This window comes from Hesperophylax consimilis, chromosome 9 (genome assembly GCF_061612785.1).
Source record: "Hesperophylax consimilis isolate HC1 chromosome 9, BYU_Hcon_1.0, whole genome shotgun sequence".
In the NCBI taxonomy this organism is placed as follows: domain Eukaryota; kingdom Metazoa; phylum Arthropoda; class Insecta; order Trichoptera; family Limnephilidae; genus Hesperophylax; species Hesperophylax consimilis.
Genome location: NC_142844.1, coordinates 22,352,131 through 22,378,194, shown reverse-complemented (window position 1 = coordinate 22,378,194; position 26,064 = coordinate 22,352,131). Strand labels below are relative to the sequence as shown.

General features: G+C 36.0%; 1 protein-coding gene across 1 annotated transcript in view; it reads right to left on the bottom strand.

Moving 5' to 3' along the window:
* ds (dachsous cadherin-related 1) overlaps positions 1–26,064 on the bottom strand; it is a 364,082-nt gene that overhangs the window by 333,500 nt on the left and 4,518 nt on the right. Inside the window, exon 2 of the mRNA XM_089635790.1 lies at positions 16,521–18,319. Within this exon, the coding sequence (XP_089491916.1) occupies positions 16,521–18,263 (1,743 nt within the window). The 5' untranslated portion in view covers positions 18,264–18,319. The remainder of the gene's footprint in view (positions 1–16,520; positions 18,320–26,064) is intronic.

Here is a 26,064-nt window from a genome sequence, read left to right as displayed (position 1 = left end):
TCAAGTTATTGACTCGGTTAGAACAACTTTTACAGCAACACCAACATAGACATCTGATCTCAACACATAGTGGTAGGTATATTTTCATACTTGGGTGCAGATTCCGGTCGAAAACTAAATGATATTAATTTCGTAATCTCCGATCGAGTGAGATAATATGTAAATTGGGTAAACCACATTGTGTTGCGTATCGCTTGTCAAAAACTATTTGTTATTTCGTAATGATCTTTTTGGTTCATCAAGCATCGCCAGCAGAAATGGAATACGAAATCTAGATTAGTCGAACATGTAGGCTCGGTTGATCCCACAGTAAAGGCAGCCACAGTAAAGTCCGAACTGGTCATCGAGATTGTAACGTTAATTGAGTATTCTTCTTCGAGACTCGTGAACCGCTGTTCAACCTGCCCTATCGGAGATGTTCTGGCCATTTACATTGTATTATTTTCTTAGCAAATACATAAACACCCACGCCTTACGAATGTTATGTGACATGAAAATTACCGTGTGGTTGTTTATTCGTCCTGCGCATTTTTCAAACGGAAAAACAATATCCTCGTAAAATATAATTTATAAGCGCTTAAAAATTCCAAGAGGCCCATTAAGTTCAAAGATCATACAAAGTTATAAATCATATTATAATCGAAAGGGAGGTGAAACTACTGAAAAGTTAATATATAAAACTATCGAGGAATTCCAAACTCACGAATGTATATATTATGGTATTGTATCTACTTGTAGCCTTTGCTAATGTCTTTCAGTAAATGTAGGTACTTGAAATAACAATTTCCACTGTTATTAACTTTTTTTAAAAAGGGATGGTTGCATTGTTTCTCACTGAACTAAAAATGTCGGTGAATCGTGAGATGTTATACCTAGACTCTTACCAATTATGTGTCTTTACACAATAAAGCTCATTATTGCAAAGTAAAATGGATTTCAAAAATCAATTAAATGAACGACGGGGGCTGCAATAAAGTACTAGACATAACATTACTACCAAAGAAGAAGCGGTACACTTAAGTTGACCACTGAGATTGATTGAAATTCTGAATAGAGTAGCAAAAAACGCGAGCTTTTGCCAGTCACCGCTCTCAGACGAATGTGCTTTTTTCTTGCAGTAGTACGCACATTGCATGTTTCTTTGTTCCGTTTTTGCAACTAATTCAGCTTTATAACAATGACAAAAACTGTTTTACCCGCCGGATTAACACTGACATAATCACACTTTTAATGACAGCAACCGCACGATTTTAGAGAATTAATTTAATGGGATAACAATGAAATCAGATTCGAAAACCATTCTTGAAAACCAAAAGGGTGCAATGCATAATAGAATGTGAACTTCGAAGATTACTATGTTATATTTATTCTCACGATACTATACATGAATCACTATGGTAAGAAGTATATTATTTGGTGATCGATTTATAGTAGAACGAAGAAAAACATAATAGATATTCTAGGTTTTAACCTCAACGTCAAAGTCAATGTAATTGCAGACAAAACAGCTTTCAATAACGATATTGTAATTTCTAATGTTTCAAAATTATATTCATTTCCCAATGGTCATTCAGCCCCATCGTCAGAGACCTTGCAAGAAACTGGTAGGTAGAGCATCTGTCATGGTCAGTTAGGAGACCAGAAATAGATGAGAGATGAAATGAGATGATTGAAGCGTTGCGTTGATGATGACTGTCATGATGATTTATCTCGCGGAACCGTCGCAAATGCCATAAGCCCATAGCAATAATAAACCACCGTAACGGAGACGTTGTATTTTGCATGGGATAAGAAGAAGACTGTGGGCGTAATACAATCACCCCCTTTAAATAATGAAAGTTTGGTGGCTGCGTGTTTTCTATCTCATCCAGTGCCTTTAATTATTGTGTGTTAAGTCATTTGATAAGAATCGTTACAGGGGTTGGTTGAGATAGTCAGTTGATTTGGCGTCCCTACTCTTTATGTTAATGTTTCCGTATAAGCTCTCGCGAACATCTATATGGCGTTGTCCATCTTGGTATCAGACTATCAGCGTAAGCGGTTGGGGCAGTAACGTAGTACCTCGCTCGTCTTTTAAATGACTATCGCGCTGTTGGGGTTAACCAGTTTAGAAGGCGATTTCTAAGTCTTCAATAACTCTTTGGTCTCCTTGGTAGGTACTCGACTAACTAATATATTGTAGAAGGATACAAGAATTCTGTATAATGTAACTGAATTGAAATTTTCAAGGAATACGTCCATTTGATACGGATTTGATAGGAATACGTCCTTCAATCTAAAACTATCATTTTGAGAAATTTTCTGAAAAGATTTTTATATCTAGTAAGCTTAATGAATTGGTCACGCAATTCTGCCGAATGCCTAAGCCGCGGTTTTGATACAAATAAACTACATTTTGGAGCTTGCCGCATCCAAAGGTGCGCAAAGTGATCAAGGCTGAATCCGTTGCGAGCTCAGTGCGTGGTCGCTTTTGACAAACCGGCTGCGCGATTTTAAATTCGATCCGATGGCCTACGGAGCAGCTCTCACGCGGAAACAGATGCTGTGGAATGCACTGATGATAATGTAAGAATTATGCCGAAGTTACGATGTCCAAATATTAATATGTCGGAGTTTGGCTGGTCGGCCGCGATAACCCGGGCTATTGCTGCAATAAATCTGGGTGTTTAGATCCTCAGCCGGGCCGGTGGGTACCGGACTAATGAGTCGCGCTCACCACCATCTCCGGACTGGGTACACTCCGGACTGGCCAATGGCCTGACCGCTCTAGCCCGAGCCGAGGATTCACCATTAACTTTTAATGGATTCTTTTTACATTTTTACCGGTCTCTCGTGTAACATTCCGTATCTGAATTCTGGCGTATTCAATAGTGGAACAATCATTGGTACAGTTTTTAAAACAGTCATTTTCAGGTCTACACAATATTGTACAAGGCAACCTACATATAAGACAACATTTCAAAGAGCTTTTACGGGTAAATTAATTTTATTTATTTGTATCTAGAAAACTTTCTCAAAGAATTCACGAAGTCACGATAATGATTTGAAAACTAAAAATTAACGTTTAGTATTCCAAAAACAAGTTAGATAATGCAAATTATTCGTTTCCAATGACTTGAAGAAAGAACAAAACTAAAGAAAAAGTGCATTCTTGAAGAACCAATAAATAAAATGGACGCTGCGCATTTTCTTATGATTCCACGGTCCTCTAGAGCGAGTTCTGTCTAGGCTGGACTAAACCGAAGTTACTACTCAAGGCCTTCGTGGAAAGTATTTATTTCTGAGATGAGTCATGAGAAGTGCACGAGTTAACAGCGATTAACTTTCTTTTCGGTGGCTTCGATTTGCAGTAACCATTATGTCTATACTCGGCGCGGATCATGCGAAATGATTGTCTTTCACAGCTTAATCGGAAAACATTGGGATGATAGGTAAAAAACCGCATTGCTAGCGGACTACGAGGTAAATAGATTAAAGCGTGTCTCTGGAATTTTTATTCAGGTTCCCGATTTTACTTTCATGCCTGCGTGGTCGAGACTGGCTGTTGAAGGAGAACATTCCAGATCCACAAATAGGGAAGATGCAACCAGTTTGTCATAAATCTACGCGCGCAATGTGTAGTGTAGGTACTACTGCGGATAATGTGGACACGGGTACCGCCCGCAATATGGAAAAACAACTCGCGTCATATCTGAGGCACGATCTTATTCAACTTTGTATACTCGGAACACTTTACTATTTTGTTAACACGCTGCCATCATGAAACGGAAACCTTTTACTTTACTCTCGAAAATGCAAACAAATCATCAGTCTTGGAGTCTCGGAGGTCTCTTTGGTTAGTGGAGCCTCCGTAACATAGAGCCTACGCCTTCATCTCGAGTCGTTCATCTCTTGGCGCTGCGTGTTGGAAGTTCTTTCGGTTTCACCATATAAATTTCCTTTCGTTGGGCGAATTAATCACGGGATGCTTTCTTGACATGATTGGTTTATGCATACTACAATTTTATTCTCGCATTGGTACAATTCCAGTATAAAAAATATCATAATTTATCCGGTTCGTGGTCGCGTGAAGTCACCGAATATAGCGCTTTCTGACATACCGAAGGCCTTAATCGATTCTCGTGATTTAAAGCATTTTATTTGTAGCTAGTAGCTATGAGCTTACAGAGAAAAGTGAGATAAATAATATTATAATATAACACTCCGAAAAGAAAGTTTGCTGCCCACTCATTACTCTCAGCCCACATTATCTGTTTATACCCGTATTATTTTTTAAATTAATATATGTTTTATGTGACCAAATACTGTACCATCAACAAAAGCCAATAAGACTATGACATATTCTCTTCAAGGAAAGTTGTGAGGTTGACAGAAGTAGGCATAGGAATTAGGAATGAAATGGGGAGGAGGAAGGTGAATAGCGCTTGTGAGTGATTTAAAAAGTATGAACAAGATTTGATGACAATATTGAAAGACTCTAGCGTTTTATGATCATTTTTACATCAACCATTGCACAAATTATTATAATAATAACTTTTTCGATTTTGCTAACCATATCTTTACAAATAATCTTAGTTTTTTTAATAAAAATACAGGACTAAATATTCTCTATATTAAAAAAAAGGAAAACACTAAGATAACTTTGAAGCCTTTGAAATAAAGAAATCCCTTAATATTAAAGAGTCAATTATCAATAAACAAAAAATATTACCTTAGAGTCCCATCTTAGAAATGATCAGATTCACCTTCCGTTTTATCTCCTCAGTCTTCGCTAATCCCTAGTCACGCCTCCACCCCCACTTCAACACTTAATAATATGTGTTCACCCATTATTTTGTAATATTATGTTAGTATATATTTTGCTCTGAGAAAGGAACGGTTGTTCCGAAAACGGTTGACTTTGATATAAAAAATATAGTGGTTCAAACAAAATAATATTATATTATTAATAATAATAGGTTTATTTAATTATCTACAAAAAATGTGGATATCCGCGTCTGTCTGTTTATGGAATGTGAAGAAAAGTCGACGTGGAAATACTTTCGGGCGCTAACATCGCTAACGCTGGCCAAACCTTATGAGATAGATCAAAATATTGTACTACGGAATTCAATTTCTTAAAAAGACATAAAGAAAATTCTGTAATGGTGTATGTCTATCTCCTAAAGATAACCCCCAGCAACGCCAGGTGCACGGGAGCTAATAAAATCTAACTTGAAAGGACTTTGGAGAGGCTACTTTCAAGACGTCATAAAATCTTTCAAACACTGAAATACCTTGCACTTGATTTCTGATCGGCAGGCAAAATCACCTATTAGATTAATTTATAAAGCAGTTGTTGTCAATTCCCAGCCTCTAGCATCCAGCATCAAGAATCCTGCACCACATGATATGATAGTTCCAGCCAACTGCATTTGTGTAAGCTGTCTACGGAGGCGTCCTTTAAATCCAAACATTGGATTCGAATCTCAGAGAATCTACTGCCAGCGTGCCTGAACATCGCCTCCAATCACCCTATTTGCATATCTATTACGCATAAGTAATGCAATCTAAATATATGTAAGTTGGCCTGACTCTGCAAAACCTGGCTGGGATGTAGGGAAATGTCCTAGAGACTATAGACATATATTCAGGAACATGCTCCAATCTTGAGCACGCAATGTTCAACTACCAATTATTGAGGCTGTTTTCTTTGGATCGGTTGCACATCGGGTATACAGATGCACGATAAATAACTTAAACAGCTGGAAATTGATGCAAAGTTACCACACAGTTCTAATTTAATTTTCTACATGACGTTCTTGAAATTTTTCTTTATTAACTGACCAGTTTTACCACCCCACTTCGCAGAAGAATTTAATATTTCTTTTAATATATTTTAATGATTTTTTTGCCAGAAACATATTGAACAACTGAAAAGTACGAATTAAACATTTGGGTGTCTTATCTTATAGTAACGTTTTAATTTCAATGGAGGGTTTGGGTACCGTCGCCTCAAAAATCATTTATTGGATAATCAACATCTTTACCATAAGTCACACCAAGTGGCAGGCTACGTTTGGTAATTTGGTCCGGGTTCAATGGTGAGGTGTGTTCAAGATCGGGAGAGGCTGGTTTGAGGAGACCATTTGACCTCTCTAACTGGTCTCTCGACCCGTCACCTTGCACCGGAGTGGAAGGGATATATTCATATGTCTATCACTCCTGGACACACTGATCCCTAGTTTCCTAATCTTCATTCACCTTTTACCTTCCCAGAAATTCCTCTCTTTCCTTTCCATAAAAAAGACCATCCACCCAGCATCCCAAAAGAAGATATAGGCACTGACGGATATTTTTTCTCAGGGCCTCCTGTGTGGTTTTAATATTTATGAAGGGAAGGAACTATTTTAAAGAATGTCTGACATCATTAAATTAAGTTAATTTGCTTTATTATTCTTTTTTTTTCATTTAAATTCTGTTTAAAATTTATTTTTCAAATAAATAATTAATTTATCTTTATTTTCATCTATTTTTTATTTTCAGTTAAAGTATTACCTATTTTACAATTACATTGCATTTCACAAAATATGTATTAACAAATGAACATTTATATAATTATACACAAATTTCGACTACCATAATACGGACATGTGTCTAGTGTGGTAGTCGAAAAGCATGTTAAAAACTGTATTCAAATATATTTTATGAATAAATAAAAAAAAATTATATATTTATCCCATCTCGTACTTTGTATGGAATATTATAGTATGGTATAGTATAGTATGGTATATTATAGTGCATTATATAAAGGACTTCACATTAAAAATCTGCGCATATTGCCAGAATTTTTAACTTCTTTATCCTTAAACAGATTATCTATTTCGTGTTTAAGTGGAACAATGGAGACAATGTTTATAACAAGTATTTTTATTTAACTGGTACCAGCAAGGCCATCCTATCTATAAAGATATTAATAAGAACAACGGATAGTTTGAAAAGCAGTAATTAAGTTTCGATACAGTAAAGTATAGATTCCTACGTGGTTATTACTAAGTACAAACAAAAATGCCAATAAAACGGTTCTTTGTTTTAGATTGACCAAAGCAACATAATACACCGGTATTACTTCCTGCATTAAAAAAGCTAGACATAACAGAAATGTATCATTGACTCCAACATCGGATAGACTCGGTAAGTACTCGAGCATCGTGTCACTGAAATGAATAGAAAACTCTATAATTATATAATTTCACAAAAATGGCAGCGCGAATTTTTAAATGCGAACAAAAAAAAATTAAAGGCCAGCGAAATACTTTATCCCGTATTGCAAACTGAAATGATATAGTAAAGAGGCGTATATGAAGTTGAGTACGTATTATGTATCAATCGTGGAGAAAACGAATGCCTCAGTTAGAACAAAAGTAAATACGCGAATAGAAACGGCTTGAAAGCGTATAATCGTTAATCACTATACTTGCTCTAGGGTCTAGAATTGTGCCAATTATACCTTCTGATCGCGGCCTCATCGTCACTAGTGGCCAAGTAAATAAATACGGAAGAAAATGGCTATTACCTGCCACGGTTGTAGGTAATACGTAGACCTGTTGCAGTGTGCATTCATGCCATTTACGTCTTTCGAGACCCGTATTCTCTGGACTTTGTAGCCGATCAATAAATATTTAATTCAATATCTACGCAATGCGGACTCGGAATTATTCTGAATTTGTTTCAGATATTTGAAGTGATTTTGTTCAAAGTTCGACCGGCTAAAGTTGCATTCAAAAATGTGTATATAGCGGACGAAAAAGAAGCAAATTAGCACCTACACATTAATATCTATTCTGTTTGGAGTTGTATATAATTTTTTTTTAAAAACCAAACCAATTTATAATATAACGATTTGTTCTGTTTTGAAAGAATAACGTAATTAAAATAAATCCTTGTTTTAATTTTAATTACAAGATTTTGGGTAAGATAAATTTAATAATAAATACTAACCGTTATTTGATTATTATGAATATGACCAGATTAATGGGTTTCCAATGTAAAAGAGTCTATGTGTTTGTTATATCAATTCATATTCAGGTTTGGGTCGTATCCAATTACAAAAAAGGTGGTACCACAGCGGAATCACCTTTTACGAAGATAAACAAATCTTATGAAACTACCTTTATAACTTGCATATTTTCGAATAAAAAGTTTTCTGCGTAATAATTGTTCTCCGTTGTCGAGTTGACGACATTCTATTTATTACCAACAAATAATATTAATTATGGTTGTTTCAAAAATCTTATGGAATATTTTTTCTAGTTATACAAATTAATGATAAACGTAGAACAACAACCGATGTTATTTAAAAGCTCAAAAGATCATGATGGATATTGCGAGTTTTTTTTATGTGAAACCGCGCAAGAGTTTCAACTGCTCACAACCGTCTGGAGCCAGTGAGACTATGGAATCTCCAATTGGGGTATGTTTTGTGGCTGAAGGTAGTGGAAAGGGTAAGGAGATGGGGAGGAGGAAGGTGGGGAAGTACCTGGCTACTCAGATCTGGTCACCGAACACATCCAAAGTCATGTAAAGCTACATTTTATTTCTGAATTGTGGTCTTACACAAGGCGATACTGAGAGTATCTTCCACCCTGAAACATGCAGCAAATATACTATGTTATTTTACGTAAGTAATTAATCAAATAGAGTTTTCTCGCGCATGCCGGGATTTGAACCCGCGACCTCCAGCTTACTAGTCGAGATTATTACTCCTCGAATAGATCCACACAGAAGAGGTTGTGCAAGTTTCATGACGCTGGAATTAACCGTTATTAAGTTATGAGTGATTTAGTGATAGTGATGGTCAGATTTTCTGCTACGTAGTTAAAATAATATATTTTTATTCGTTACCCAAATCATTAATGAAGTTACATACAAATAAAAAAAACATTAAAAGCTTTTGAATGATGAAATTGATTTCGAGGTATAAAACTGAACAAGTGCAGTCAAAACAATGAGTGAAAGTTATGACTTTTAACGTCAAAAGAAAGAAGGCTGAGTATATTTTAGTTAATTGATCATAACCCTTTGGAGTTCCGAATCAAAACAAGAATAATAATCAATTTGGGACTTTACGACTTATTGCTGTCGATAGAGCACGGTACAATGAATTGGGTATTTTAAAGGGTCATAATGTAATCCGGTCAGTTCCTGTGCTTCTGTGAGAGGCTGTGTCCGAGTAATTTACTGCTGTGCTGAGATTGAATCAGGCCCAATAAACGTCCAACAGCAACAGGAAAGAGTGTCCGTTGACCTTCTCGCATAATTGAATCAAATCGTCTCCAAATATTTTCTATCGATTTTGAAGCGGCCGATTAAGAACAAAATGTGGTTGTCAAGGACTTTCTCATGGATATCGTTTACAGAGAATCTACTGAGCTGTTCGGTTTCTGAATTCATTCTTCTGCTTTCCTGGTATTTTGGTTATAGTATAAGTTTACTTCTTTAGTAAGTTACTAATTTTTTTTATTTTAAATTTGTTTTTAATGGATCTAAGGATCTAAGTCAAGTCTGTTAAACTGGTTGTTTCGAGTAACTAGAATAATTGATCCCTTTTACAAGATCACCAGCAAGAAACCACACTGAAATAAGAACCGTACACTCATTTACAGTAAATGTATCTCGGCAGCATGAAAATGACTCCTTTTACTACACTCTAATCTACATCAGAGCTACCAAAAATCAAACACCTTCACAACCGCCTTACAACGTCAAATTATTGTTTTATTTGTGTTTGAAAATGATTGATAATAATATGTTTTTGATTTAAAAAGAACGTCTAAAATATTATTGTATATAGATTCTGTAATTGCACCATTCATTAAATACGAAGACTTAGCTCATCTGAATAAATATGTATTAACAAGGTGTCACAATTTGACAATCCGCCAATCTTCGTCAAATCAACACATCCATCCAATGAGTCGCTTGTCGGGAGTGATCACCACACAGCCGCCCACTCCAAAGCTCAATTCTATGCTCATTGCAAAACGTTAATAATAAGCACAAGTCAATGCAGTTTTGGAATAAGGTTCCTTGAAGCCGTGTTTGCATAGATTACCATCTAATGACAAACAGGTGTTGCGTATTACGCAGATCTTTGTTCGAGTAACCAATTGGCACGGATTTGAAAATACAAGGCTTATCTCGGAGGTACCAATTAGACATATTATTACAATCAAATTGAAAATCCAGTTATTGTAATAAGATTTTCATGTTTGTTACTATAGGAATTGAATAAACTTTGAAAATATTATACTTTCATAATATATTAAAAACAATACAATAGATATCTTTTTATAACATACTTTCTTCCATACGAGTCTAAGATTTTTTTTAAATTTTAAATGTAAAATTTTCAATAATAAATAAATTTTAAAATATGGTTGCCTGTTTCAAATACACTTATAACATTTCTTCGAACAATATTTTTTTAACATTCTGAGGACGGATTGTTTCTCAGAATTTGAACAATTGTCGGTTTTCAAGTTCTGTTAAGGTTCTAATCATGTTCTGTCATTATTTCAGTTTTGTGAAACAACTGGCCAGTAATGATACAGTAACGTAACTTGAATATCCTTCACAAAACTTTAACATCAGCTTTGAAATGTGCCGAATTGTTCAAATTGTGTGAAACAAATCATGCATTGCGTTAAATTCTGTTATTCATAAAACTTAAGTAACAAATTAACTTTATTTTCTTTGGTTGAATGTACACAAGATTCATATTGCCCGTTGCAGGGAAAACCGGTATCGTCAAAAATAAACTAATTAGAGGAATAGTTTTCGATATCCATGCAAATAAAATTCAGGATTCCGTGAATTCTGATTGAAAAATTTCAATAGAACCCCACCACCCAGCGTACAGATTTAATCAGATTTTTAATACCGAAGTTATAATAAAATCCAACATTTTATAGGATAAACGCGTAAAAAAATAAAAGGATCTAAAATAAAGCCTCAGATGAACAGATTTGATAATGTTATTTCGACTAATGGTAGGTTTTTTATTAACAAAAATGCAGATGGAATACTTCCAGAACGGAAGGTAAAAATTGCTTTGCAGGGAACTTTATTTTATGTGGATTATTACGGGGTTATTTTATTGATTCGCATTTGACAGTTTTTATATTTACCGAAAAAAAATCGAATAAAAAAGTTGTGATTGACCCTTGAAATTAAATAAGATCTTTATTAGTTTTTCACAGCGGCATTGGTGTAATAAGTAACAATTTTTTTTTTTTTTAACATTTTTATGTTATAATATTCCTTTCAGTGTCACATAATTACATTCAATACTTCAACTGATTTAAACCAGTTAATGAAAGTGCATGTTGAAAGCTCACGGGTATGATTTTGTTAGCAGTGACCGTTTATTAATGATCAAAGTTTGTTAATTAAAAGTGATGTTATTTTTCTACTAACCCGTTTGTGCAATTCCACTCCGTCGTAAAATGTCGAAGCATAAACTTTTGCCCGTAACTTCTTTAGTGTATTTTTATGTCGGTATTTGAAGGTACAAGGCATTTAATGTTTTCATCGATTATATCAAAACATGCCAAGTTATTATATAAAGTAGTTTTACCTACTTTATAGGATTAGATGCTTGAATCTGAACTAAGCGTTGAAGAGGTTAAAAATAAAGGTCCAGTGATATTTTTTTTTCGGTTTACACGTAATACCAGAACTCAACAGGTGAGTTTTTCAGAATTAAATACCCGTCTTCTAAGGCACAACGCCAGTCATGAGGCCACGCACAATAAAGTCACAATCCTTGCTTGCTTAACAAATACACCGGCAAAGGATACCTGGTATTATTTTTCTCTTTACCTACCTTCCGAATGAAAGCAACAACACCCTGCTTGAGTGGCAAATCCCAAAAAAGGTTCCAAAGGGTTTTGATTTTATTCAGTATCTACAATATGATTTTATGTTGAGATAAGACTGTAATATTATTCATATAAATGTTTTGATGAAAACATCTTGAATAGAATAGCTGTGTTGAGATATGAATCAGATAGGTATGTAAAAACAAATAATACCTCCAAAGAAAACAGTTAAAAAAAGAAAAATATGCGGCCTTTGAATAGATTTTTTATTTTATTTCTACCTGTCCACACCTATAAAAAATATAATTCTTAAGAATTATCACAATGTTTATCTATGAACTAAAATTGTTTTCTTTATGGGAAATAAAAATCTGTTTTCGCATTAAAAATTATAATATGTTAATCTGGGTATTTATTTCCATTTACATTTTAAAATAAGCGCACAAGAATGAAGGTTTGAGTTCGCTCTTGATTACTCATATCTCCGGCGCTCTGTGTTTTAGATAAAGCTCTTATTTCTGTCATCATAATATAAGCATTAAATAAGATCCACTTCTTTACACGAACTAGCTGATCACCTAAAATACCGAAGGACTGCCTGATTATTACCGCGCGATGATCTCAGCCCGAGGCGTGAATCTACAATGTCATCCGAGCATAGAAGCAGTCGGTGCGAGCGAATGCAACCCGAGAAGCTCCATACAACGAATGTGGTTGGTTTTCATCTAATCCTCGATATGCCAACTGTGAAGAAAGGTACTAGGTGTCGCAAACGGCTTTCTCTTGCGGTGGGCGGCTGCAGCTAAATCTTCCGCACTTGCTGATATGAGAATTTACCTCAGTTAACGGCTCCGGGAATATCTCGTGATTATAAACAGCAATATACTCTCAGATAGCCAATCTAACACGGCGCGAATACTCGTACAGGACTTTTAGTGTAGCCGTTGGCTTTCTCCTTCTGTAGGAGGGTCACGCTAATTCTTCCGTGTTCTGTGTCACCGAGAAGAGGTGTGACAAATGGTGTCGTATTTATCATTGATTCCGATAATTTTACAACGGAGAAGACGAATCGGCTTTTCAGATAATTTAATCATGAATATATTGTACAGTTGACTGAAATAAGACAAGCACGATGATTAAATACGATTATTTAAAAGTATTTTTTTCATGTTGCATTTGGACGGTAACCAATTAGCAATACGTTACTTTCGGAGACGTCTTCTCGAACAGACCTTTTCAGTAACTTTTCCAACCGATTGTTTCAACTGTAATGCAAAACTAATGATTTATTAATTTGGGTTGATTGATAAATTCTTAATTGGACTATTAGGTAAGTGTAATGTAGGAGTAATCTGACCCGCAGCAAATGTTTTCTTCGCTAAACTAGGAAGTCTTAAAGCAGTGTCTTCATTTGTCAAAAGTAATTAATTTGGCATCATTATACTTGTTTTTATTTCGAGTTTAACTACTAGTTACAAGTCGCATAACAAGTCATAGAATACGTTCAACAGTTTACAGTTACCTGGCAAGCCGTCCAAATCGAATATGCCTATTCACCGCGCCGGTTAAATTAGTTGCAAGCGTCTGCAAGTCATTTGCTACATGACTAGAAGCGATTCCACGCGGCCAACTAAGCCAGGACTGTTTGGCTCGATACAGTCCAAGACGCGAGCGCTGGAGTTCCAGATATGACAAAGGCAAGTGACAAGGGAGAGCCTGCAGTCTGCAGTCTGTAGTAGCAGAGACAAGATCGCCTGGAAGATAGTGGGGTATAGATCCTCGATTGAGATAGTCACCCACACTCCGGTACCTTCCTGAAATTTGTTCTTGATTTATATATTGCCAATACTTAAATACGCTCACCTCGGGAACATCAACTGAACTACGCCATGCATTAACAACAGTTGAATGGATCATTCCACTGCTTAGAAGAACAATTAAACGCAATGGACTTGTGGTTTCCAATCAGTCATTAAATTTAATTTATAACCTTTTGGCAAGCTTCACGAAATAAGGAAGTTGTTCCAAGTGATCTTTCAAGGCGTTATCGTCTATATCATCGCGCAATTAACTAATTTACTTTCATTGATTCGATGATTATCGTAGTTCTCAACACGACAAGAAAGAAAAATGAATTAGAATATGCAATGAGTTCTAGGATGATAACTAGAACCTTAAAAAGTCCTGTTAATTAAAAAATAGCAATAAATATGTGAGTTGTCAAAAGGTTTCACACGCATGACTCGGGTAATGAATGTACGGAGCAATACATGTGAAATGTCAGCTGAACAAGTTACTGCGACGTGTGGGGCAGCGGGCAGCGGGCAGGCGGCCAGGGGAGGGATGCAGCGAGGAACAGCCACACATCATTTTCAATTAAGATTGTAATTTGCGATCATCCTTTGGTCCGGTGTTCGAATCCACCGCCGCGTCACCGTCTGGACATAGATGGGTGCAATACAGAGAAATTGGAACTGCCAATACAGGCGAAGATCAAAGGGAATCCTTTTTACTTCATGGAATACTAACATGAAAAACAAAAATTACCCGGATTTCTTCTTCCTACTGCTACATTTGCTCTTATTATCAAGCTGTCCTCAGAAATATAAATGAGCAAAGTTAGCAAAATCAATATTCTAGACACTGCCACTGAGACATGATCTCTTCAAAACTCTTCATTATATGCTTTAGTCTTTATCATGGTTAGCCTACTTATTTAACTGCCTTTCCTAATAAAAATAAAACAAGGTCATAATTCTAACATGGTAGTCAAATTATAACTAGATCTCGTTCTAGAATACCTGCAGTCAGGTAATTGAAAGTTCCAGAGTGGATGTAACATCATGGATGACTTGACAAAGTGGAACAAGTGTTGATGATTCTAAAAAAAAATGTGTGCTGCACGTTTGTGCAGTGAATGTTTGCACTGACAGTGATAAGACGTGAAGTATCCGACAAAAAAGCGGATCTCTTCGGATTCTTTGCTAGAATTTCTGGATGGTTTTAAAACACGCGCATGGAGGTATTTCGCTATTAATTTATGTATAACTTATGAATATAAGTACTAAAATGAAGGAAAATCTACCTGTATGAAAGTTCACAAAACATGGTACAAATCAGATGAATAGCGGAGAGTCTAACGATTAAGAATTTGCTTAGAATCACATTTGCCTAGATGTGATAATCGTTAAACCTTTCAGACCATGTATATATTTGAAAACACGTAGATTCAAGATTTTTTTCATGACTATCTGGTTACTGGTACAACTGGTTTTTCACACAATTTTTATTTTATTGAATTTTAGTTACTAGTTAAGGTGGTAGCCATATTGATATTTCAAAAGTATTTTTTCTCCCTAATTTTTGTGATAGTTTTGTGATGTGAGTTTAGAATGTATCTTTTCAATGTTTACTTTTATGTAATGTTTTTAGATTTTAACAAAATCTTTTAAATTTGCTGCACTCTGTAAGATTTGTTATTTTATGTGAAACATGCCCTGTGAGACCTAATCTTCTTTTAAATTGAGAAAAAACCCAGAAAAAAATACAAGCAATTTTCAAATAACACCACCAATTGTTATCAAACACAAAATATGTTCTACCACTGCCAGTTTTAATTCAGGTCTGAAAGGGTTAAAAGCAATTTAGCGGAAGTCATATACATCGATCAGTTTATACCGCTTTTACATTCTCCGCCTGATAGTGGGAATAATACATCACACAGGCTTTGCTCTGTGCGGAGTACTTATGCGCATTTAGATCCAAGCAATCTCACACTTTTTCTCCTATCAATTATCCGGGCGAAATTACTTCGATACCGGAAAGAGAATATCAAAGTTTGACAGGTGTGAAAAGAAAGTTATCGAGGCTTCTAAAAACTAAAGCATTTGAAAAAATATATTCTTTTTGTGTTCCAGTTGAAGCATTTCAAGAATTTCTACGTTTCTACGTAATACAATTGCCTTCTACATAGTTGTACTACCTCCATGCTTTCAAGCTTCTTACGAAATAAGCATTAATCTTAATGCAATTCACACTTGAGTACTTGCGATAAATCAAAGGATAAATTGATGCGCGTTAATGACACAATAAGAGGAGACTATTTAAAGTTTATTTGAATACAGAAAAATTATCGATTGAAATCACCGACAGAGAAATGGTTACGAAGGTGGACGTGTACAGGGCTAGATTTTTACCGCTAATTAAGTATATTCTGATTAGGAAAAACGTGTGATGGCAATACAGATTTATATATTTTTTGTCTCGTAACATTGATTTTTCAATTATCATTCTCAAATATTGTGATTAAATGTTGGCGTCCCTTGTCGAAACCGGTACACGTCTAGGTAGGCAGGTATTGAAAAATAATCTCAAGGAAGATGTGTTAGGAATGTTTTGTGTTAGGAAGATGTAGCGGACTGTTCCAATTGCGTCCGCGTAGGGCCGGCCCTGGATATTGATTTATACTGAACGCTTGTGTGTTATCAAGGGACAAACATACAGACTTATTTTCATAAAATTTCTCATAAAAATAATTCCCCAAGATTTAATTTCTAAGCTCATATTGCGTTTGTCTTAAAATTTTTGAGTTTACCATTTCTGCCCTTGCTGGCTATGGTGGAAGATTTTATAAATAATTAGGAGAATAAAGTGACTCACCTTTAAAATGCAGCGGCCTCTCGCCTCATTCTCAGGAACAGACACATTGTAGAAAGATTGATCGAAGATGGGTTCATTGTCGTTGACGTCGTGAATGGTCACCAGGACGGTGGCCGAAGCGGACAACGGAGGATGGCCACCGTCCCTTGCCACCACGGTGAGGCGCGGTGCTGCCTCCGTCTCGCAGTCCACCCGCGCCCGCGTGCTCAGCAAGCCCGTGCGCGAGTCGATGGTGAACCAGGCCGCGCCGGGCCCGCCGCCCTCCAGCGAATAGTGCAGCGCCGAGTTGGCACCCTCATCCCGGTCCGCCGCCTGCACGCGTAGCACTGCCGTGCCCGGCTCCGCCAGCTCGGGCACGCTCGCCTCGTACACACTGCGCGAAAACACTGGAGCGTTGTCATTCACGTCTGTCACTTTCAACACTATGGTTTTGGAGGCGTGTAGGGGTGGCGAGCCCGTATCCGTGGCCACCACGTCCAGCGTGTACTTGGGCTGCTCCTCCCTGTCCAGCGGCAACGACACTATCACCAGGTAGATGATGTTGTCCCGCGTGGTCAAGCCAAACCTACCGTCTCCACCTGTCAGGGTAACGTTCACGTTGGAATATTCCGCTTTCGAGTCCGGATCGTTGACCGATATCCGCGCGACAAACTCTCCCGGTTGCGCGGATTCTGAAATTTTAGGGGTAGCGTCATCACTTAGAAAAATCACATTTATTGTCGGTTGGTTATCGTTCACGTCCGTTACTCGAATTGATACAAATGCCGTTGTCTCTAGAGGTTGAAGTCCCCTATCCCGAGCTACGACAACCAGCTCATGCAGTTCCTTGGTTTCGAAGTCTAACACTTTGTTGACCGCGATAAGTCCCGTCTCGGGATCTATGCGGAACATCTCTCCCCGGTCACTTTGACGGCGGTTGATTGCGTATTCGATTTGTCCATTCATGCCTGCATCTGCGTCAGTTGCGTAAACTCGCAGGACGCTCGTTCCGACAGTTGCGTTTTCAGGAATGGTCGCTGAATAACTGCTTTGATTAAATATGGGTTGGTTATCATTCACATCCTGAATGGTGATATTTACGGTCATTCTACCTCTGAGAGGAGGGCTGCCCCCATCCAGAGCTTCTATGACCAAACTGTATGCCGAAGTTGTCTCTCTATCCAAAAAGCCATTTATCTGCAAATCGAGGTAAAGCACGCCATCTCTTTCTCTGTGCGACGAGAGTCTAAATGCGTTATCGGTGTTTCCGGAAACTATATTGTACCTCTGCGTATTGTAGGCACCGAGATCCGCATCTCTCGCAGGGTTTAAAGTTCGCTTCACATCTCTGGGAGTGTTTTCAGGGAACTCAACGTGCATCACCGGTGATGGGAAGGTAGGAGCGTTGTCGTTTTCATCCTGGACGCGTACCACCACCTTCACGTTGTCCCCGCTCAGGGGAATGGCAACGAGGGAATAGGATGAGCGCGTCTCTCTGTCGAGGGGCACTTTGGTTTTAATTTCTCCTGTCGTCTGGTCAATAGCCAGGTCGGAGTCCACAGCGCTGCCGGGCACGGGCACGATGAGGTAGGGCGGGCCGCTATGCGCAGCGTGTTCTCCATCCCCGATATATCCCACTCGCGTCCCCATGGGCGCTCCCTCGGACACTTCTAGCTCTCGAATGTGCTCCCCACAGCCCCCAGGCAGAACCAGCAGAGGGGCTATCAGCAGCAAGGCCACCCACCACATGCCTCTACCCCCCATGCTAACCTTCACTATCACCTCTTCTTCTGATCGGCTACCATTTTAAGTCCACGATTCTGAAAGGAGAAAAATAAAATTAGTTCCATCCCAGATGAGCTCTGAAAAAATAAAATCAAATCTATATCTTAAACAAATATTGCCAAACTAACCTATTTCTCCGTAACGCGACGTTATGAATCAGTGCGCAACAAAATCTAATTACCGGCGTCGTTTGTATTTAATTTCGACTTTCAACTAGGACATGTAATAAAATAGCTATCTGCAGAACGCATCTAGTCTAGTCGTATAGGGTTTTATTATCCACAAGCGGTCCCGTCTTAGACCGGGATGCGGCGACGGATAAACAGGTCTATAATAAAAAATAATAAACTCCGACCGGCCGAGGTGTTTGCAGTGAGAGAAGTTGCGAGCAGTAGTTGGAAGATCTATCACGTGTGATCACATCACGGCTCATCGCGAGACAATTAAAGGACAAGCTGGCAATTAGAACTAAAAGAACATACATCGTATCACGGCAGATTCGCAAAATGGTCTCCGGCATGATATATATCTGATCAGATATACCTTGTTAAATCTAAAGATAAGTTGGGCAACCGTGTTAACACGGATAATTGCTTGATCCGTAGACATTCAGTGACACTTTATTCAGAGCTTTGATTCGCAATGAGTTTTGATAAAGGATATTTACAAGGTCGTTCACGATGCTCAAATCAGTCGCGTCTAGATTACAGTGAATTTAGATAGTACAGGTACATATCTTAATTGAAATAACACATTAAGATAATGAAAAAGTAGGAAATGCATAATTCAATCTACTTCAACCCGAACAATGAGCAACAATACTAAATAGGTATTTACCAACTAAAATTAGTTTCACTAACATAGTACATAATGCTATTAATAACGATTCAATTATTCTCGTGAAAAATTCTTACCTTGGATCTGCGCTTGACTAGTAAAATAACTTACAAACTATCTGGTATTGAATTTTGTACGACCGACAAGTTTTTGATCGGATAAACTGAGTATTTAGCTACAACAATGTGTTCATAACGGTTCAAAAATTATGCATCTCATTTACGAAGTTATACCTAACTTCGTATACGATTTTTTTCTTCTTTTATTTAGGTATATTTAATTTTTGGATTTTTCGACCGCCATACTAGGCACATGCTCGTGTTGTGATGGGCGATTGTTTATACCATGCCACCAAGCATGAAATAGAGTAAGACTGATCTGTTTTAACTCGACGGTTTTGAATATCGTCTGTATGTAAATTTGTCTGTACGTTCATTTTTCGTTTCAAGATGGTGGCAGTTTTAATTGTTCAGTATATATATTCTTTAAATATGAAATCGTCGTGTTTATTAGGACTTTCTTATTGTTTTTTTTTTTTAATTATGGTACCTTCCTCCCTAAAAATGTTTTGATATTTTTGTTTAATTTTCATTGAGATAGTGACTTTTATTTACACAAATTATATAATTCATTACCTATATTGCTTATAATTAAGATGGATATTTACGAATTGCTGCTTTCAAATCTTATGATTTTTGAGGATGTTTTGATTTATTTAAATAAGACAATATTAGAAACACTACTTACTGCTAGTATTAATACCTACCTATATAAAAGATAATAGTATTGCTTGTTTCTTTGGTATTCCTTCCAAAACGATACAACGAATCTCTCGGAATGTTTTGGAAGTATAACCTTTATAAGTGGAAGAAAGCCGGTGTCAACCATGCGAACGTAGGTTTTTGTGTAACCATACGTTGCGCCTGTCAGTTTTATTGTTTTGCAGGTAGTAAAGGTTGCGCAGCTACCTACCTAAAGCTGGGGACTAGCGCCAAAGCTCGCCCCGGGTGCCGAAAATGTATTGAAAGCTCCGCCTAACTTTTCGTAATTTGGTATTTCCGCCGAAAGAACGCTACACAAAACATACACGATGATTTAAGAATAATAACAAAATGGGTTTTATTCCTTTTTTAATGGCGTTCATTCCATAATATTTTTATTCGTGAAGCGATGATTGATAAAAAAAAAATTGCGAATAAAAACGTTGCATTTTAAACGAATGTGTAAAGTTATTTGATCTTAGTTATTTCATTAGTACCTACCTAACGTTATTACATATTTTTGAAAAAATTATCAAAACTTGGTATCGGTACCCAAGTATCACTTTTTTTTAATTTAAATATTTATTTATTTATTTGTTTGTTCACGCCTTGACGGCTTTTACATGCAAGGTAAATTATACAGGAGCATTATAACAAGTATATAGCATCATAAGAAGTATAACATAGTATTTATGATAATAAGCTGAGCATGAAAGACAAGTTGGCACAACACAGGTAAGTATTAGTATACGATAAGTAAATTGTATATTGCATAGAGGAGTTCAACCAGCAAATACTTATTTGGGCTCAGGCTACAGTACATTCAGCAATTATAATTGTCACAATATTACACAAAACATAATTACAAACAAACTCGAAACATACCTGTTGGCAGTGGTGCAAAACATTTTCTAGCGATTTATAAAAGTAAGTAATATTCTTGTAATTTAAAATATATATATATATATATATATACAGGGTGTATCGGCACTAACCCGACAAACTTTAACCAGCTATTCCTTAGCACATTTGGAGTAAAAAATGTTATGTGCACTTTGCTGTCCGGTAACGTTTTTTTTTAATAAAAAATTAATTAAACATATTTTCACCACATGTCACCACTGTTTTATCCTTTGTCAATATTTGAAAGCAACGTCGCAACTGCTCGCGTGTCGCTGCGAACGAAGCCCGTATTACATAATCCAGTACCAGAAAATAAATATTTTATTTAACAATAATGATTATTCACATTTTTCGTATGCGAATCACTGATTGTCTTCTTGTATTGTACACATCAGTTTTATTTTTGTATCTAAATTGTTTCACCTCTGGAATGCTCTGGTTTCACCTCTTACGCGTTTCACGTATTAAATAGTCTAATTTTGAAACTAAGAAACTAATTAGTAGATTTCCTGAATTTATAATCGAAGTCCAATAATTCTGAGCACTTTTAAAAACAATTTTCCTCACTTAGGTACTTATCAATAATAATAATTGGATTATTTGAACAGCGCCGTTGTTTTTTAAATCATCGTAAGTGCTCTGTCAAAATGTTACTTGCTAGGCTATCCTACAACGTATATTTTTTAATAAATTTAGTTATTTACAACTTCGCGGAATGTGATTTATGAATATTATTGCTTATGTTAAAAGCCTTCCAGAATTACCGGAATATAACGAACAGCTTGACACACTTAAGTTTATTTCCACTAATTTGAAGGTACAAAGAATGTATAGTTTTAAAAACAATCCCGATGAATCAAAAAACGGTTCACATAAAACTGCTGCGCAACACACTCACACATAGGAAAGCACTCACACAAACGTCATGACTGCATTGGATTGACCCACCTGCAAATGAATGCTGCCAGATTGCTAATTTATTTACATAATAATTATTAAATTTTATTTAAAATATCGCAAATTTTTTAAAAAATCGACAATAAATTACAAATTTAATTTAAAAAAATATTCTTAACCCCACGCTTTTTCGTAATTGATTAATTAATTCAGAATTTAAACGTTGCTTGAAATAACTAGCCGTATTTGGTGACCAAATCTGAATATTCAGGTTTAGAATTTAAACGATGCTTGAAATAACTAGCCGTATTTGGTGACCAGATCTGAATATCCAGGTTTAGAATTTAAACAATGCTTGAAATAACTAGCCGTATTTGGTGACCAGATCTGAATATCCAGGTTTAGAATTTAAACAATGCTTGAAATAACTAGCCGTATTTGGTGACCAGATCTGAATATCCAGGTTCAGAATTTAAACAATGCTTGAAATAACTAGCCGTATTTGGTGACCAGATCTGAATATCCAGGTTCAGAATTTAAACGTTGCTTGAAATGACTAGCCGTATTTGGTGACCAGATCTGAATATCCAGGTTTAGAATTTAAACGTTGCTTGAAATGACTAGCCGTATTTGGTGACAAGATCTGAATATCCAGGTTCAGAATTTAAACGTTGCTTGAAATGACTAGCCGTATTTGGTGACCAGATCTGAATATCCAGGTTTAGAATTTAAACGTTGCTTGAAATGACTAGCCGTATTTGGTGACCAGATCTGAATATCCAGGTACTTCCTCACCTTCCACTCCTTCCCTTAGCCATAAAACTTACCCCAATTCAACATAAAAATTGTGTAGATTATCGGATGTAATGAAATGCATAATAATTAGACCCCAAAATACTTAATTATTCAGGGAAATAAACCCCTGAGTCATCAGTTGGAAATACCAACGACATTAAGTGAAATTTTAAACAATGCAATAATCCTATGATTGCATTGTTTAAAATTTCACTTAATTATTAGCATTAGCAAATAATATTGGGATTAGCAAATAATAATTTACGACAATTTACTCGGAAATCAATTAAGCCAGAATAATAAAAAAAGAAAGTTATCACTTACGTCGTCTGTAAGTGGCTTTACCAAAGTTTGATAATGCCGTCAGAAGGTGAAACAGCTGTCACGCGTAATAATAATTACAACTAGCAGAACTTGTTTATAAACACACTGTTTTTATAAATTTTTTAATAAGACTGTTAAAAATAAAAAAAATCTCTAAATTGAAATGGAGTTCTACAAACTAAACTTAAAATCAAATAAATTTATTGCAGAGGTTCAAAGTACTGTACTGTAATATTATATTAAATAATTTTTACGTGTTTAATTATTGTTTGAAGTCAGATTAAAGCGATTAAAAAACCCACCTGGCAATTCTTATTCGAGTTTCGTTGTTTTTACGTATTGGCGCGCTTACAAGCATCATTCGTCTCATTTTTAACCATTAATATTTAGTGTGTAGGAAAGAGAGAAGACGCTTTTCGACACACTTGTCGAAAAACTTGTTGAATGCTGACGGGCATACTCTTCTACAGATTTGATTAAATATTGATATGTAGGTAATATCAATATTGATGTGTAAATGAATGACATTGTGAGAATTTTACCAATAAATAATAAATGAAAATGCGGACATGTAGTTTATGTTATATTTTTTATTGGAGCATTTGTTCGAAGTGACTACCATTATTTTCAATGCAAGCGTGTAGTCTTGTTATATTTGATTATTTAAGTTTGCAGGATTCTCTCCTCAACTGCCACAGGAACAATGTTGTGTCCTCCGCCGCGCCGGCGCCTTCAATCCGTCCGATGCCACAGTCACGCAATTGTTGATACATCTGAAAAAAACAACAAATAACAACTGCAACTATTATTCAGCTCAGTAGTAAATGTCAAATAAACGATCGCGGGCTTTTTCACTCATTTTATTTTTAAAGAACACTTATTTTAGGCACATATCAGAAAACTTAGGTTTTCTCTTCATTTATTTAATTTTTTTATAGTAAAATGTATAACAAAGTGTTTAAATTTATAATTTTCTTAACTAGGTATGGTTGATATCTTGGATTCACAGGGGTGAAATTGAATTTAAGTAATTTAAATAATCACATAGTAAGAAAGGGAGTGAATTCAATTGCAGTGAATGATGCATTTATTAGAGATTAAAATTAATCAACTTTTTAGAACGTTTAGTGACCACTGAACACAAATCAAAAGTACAATTTACATTTTTAAAGTTGGTGGCCCCTTGTTATGTTTTAATGTTCCCAGTTTAAATTTTAAAAGCGCTTTTTGGCATTATCAATGAATGAAAATAGTTTCAATAAACAATTGATAGGGTACAAACCTGGACAAAGGTAGCATGGTGTGGGACGCGTCTTCCAGGAAACCTCATGCGATACTCCCTTACGGCTGCTCGTGAATTTCCATTGCAAAATCCATAAACAAAAACAATATCTGCTTGCTCGGCAGGTGGATAATTGAGGGGCATATTTCAACAGTAAAAACTTAGATAACAAAACAAAAACGAAACTAGAAACTTGATGACAGGCGAACTCACAAAACAGCACTGACCACTAATACGAGACGGGGTGGCGGGAGCCACACGGGACTTGAGACAGAATATGTGTGAAAGAGATGACAGTAGCGCGGCGTTGCCAATTATTTTACCCCTATACTGTGGGCAGTAGCGGAGTGTGGAAATTTTTTTTTTTTTTTGTTTTTAAAAGAAAAAAAATGTTACCGGACAGCAAAGTGCCCATAACATTTTTTACTCCAAATGTGCTAAGGAATAGCTGGTTAAAGTTTGTCGGGTACGTGCCGATACACCCTGTATATATATATTTTTTTTTTTTGCTATTATAAATGTACGTAAGTTTTTTTTATTATTATGACAAAAATAAAAGGTACACAACAATTACATACAAAAAGAAGTAGGTATTATGAAAGTAGTTACAGAGTATTAAGTTTATTATTATTAACAATCAACAGGATTTTTGCTTAATATCTGCATACATATACGCTTTTTAAAGGAGGCGATGTTTTTATTAAAAAATATATCAACAGAGCATGTTTCATTCCCCACACGATGCAATCTCTGAAGACAAGAGTTGATCATAAAATTAGTGCGAGAAGCAACTATATTGAATGGAGCATGAAGTCTAGTGTTGTACTTATTGGGAACTTGATAATTTATCAAATTCACTAGTTCGGGGCTGTCCAAATAACCGTTGATAATTTTAAATAATAATAAAGCATCACAGATTTGTATATGATATTTTGTTAAAAAAAATCACTACTATTTTTCAGTAGGTATCGTAACTATTATTATTTTTGTTCGGCATAATAAAAATACAAACGCTTGCAATTGTTGGATATTTTTCTAAGCAGTGAATTAACCTACATGTCTTCGAGGGATTTCAAATTATTTAAGACAGGTAATCTTCGGAGGCTGGGCGGTTATTAAAGAACCTACCTACGAACCCGAGCCCAGGTATAGTTGTTTAGGGTCCGGCCAAGATTTTTTCACTGGACCAAGGCTAGGTCCCGCCAAGGGATAAGTTTTAGATATTCTTGGGTACCTTGTACCTACCCAAATATGAAATAATAACGATCTACAAGACAAACGGTTACAAGCTCGACCAAATTAGCCCAACGAAATCACCTCACCTCGAAAATTAGCCCAACAAAACCACCTAACCTCGAAAATCCATCTATTTCAGTGAGCCTCTTTGATTAGGACCAATAATTTAGTCGATTAAACACAATAATACTTTTTACATTAAAACCTAATGCAGAATAATACAGCAGAAGGCTTTCTGAATGAGGCACTGATTCATAGAAATTATATAGAAACAACTGTAAATACCAATATAATAACGGGAAAGGTATTTTTGTCAATAGGTATCCACATAAAATATTTTTAAAAGAATCGATTTTTTATTTATTTATCATTATAAAGGCATGACATTGGCTTTATTATGACATCAATGATAATCAACTAAATATTAACTGTAAAAATTAGTGTCAAATTGTAATAACGAGCATAGTAAAAATACCTATAAAATAATGTCAAAATTCGTTGCAATTCCATTTGATCCGTTAAAATTTGATATAATTGATACTTATATTATACGCATATTTGGTTGAAGATCTCGGTAACTGCCGCATTCAATTTGCTTTTTATTTGACATTACCAGCTATGCATGAAGCTCGTTAATTGATGTTACAATTGATTGAAAATGGAAAAAAACACTTAATCTGAGCACAATTGAAAAGCCAATGAGCTACTTATTGGAGTGAGAATACCGCCCAAGTGAAATATGTAT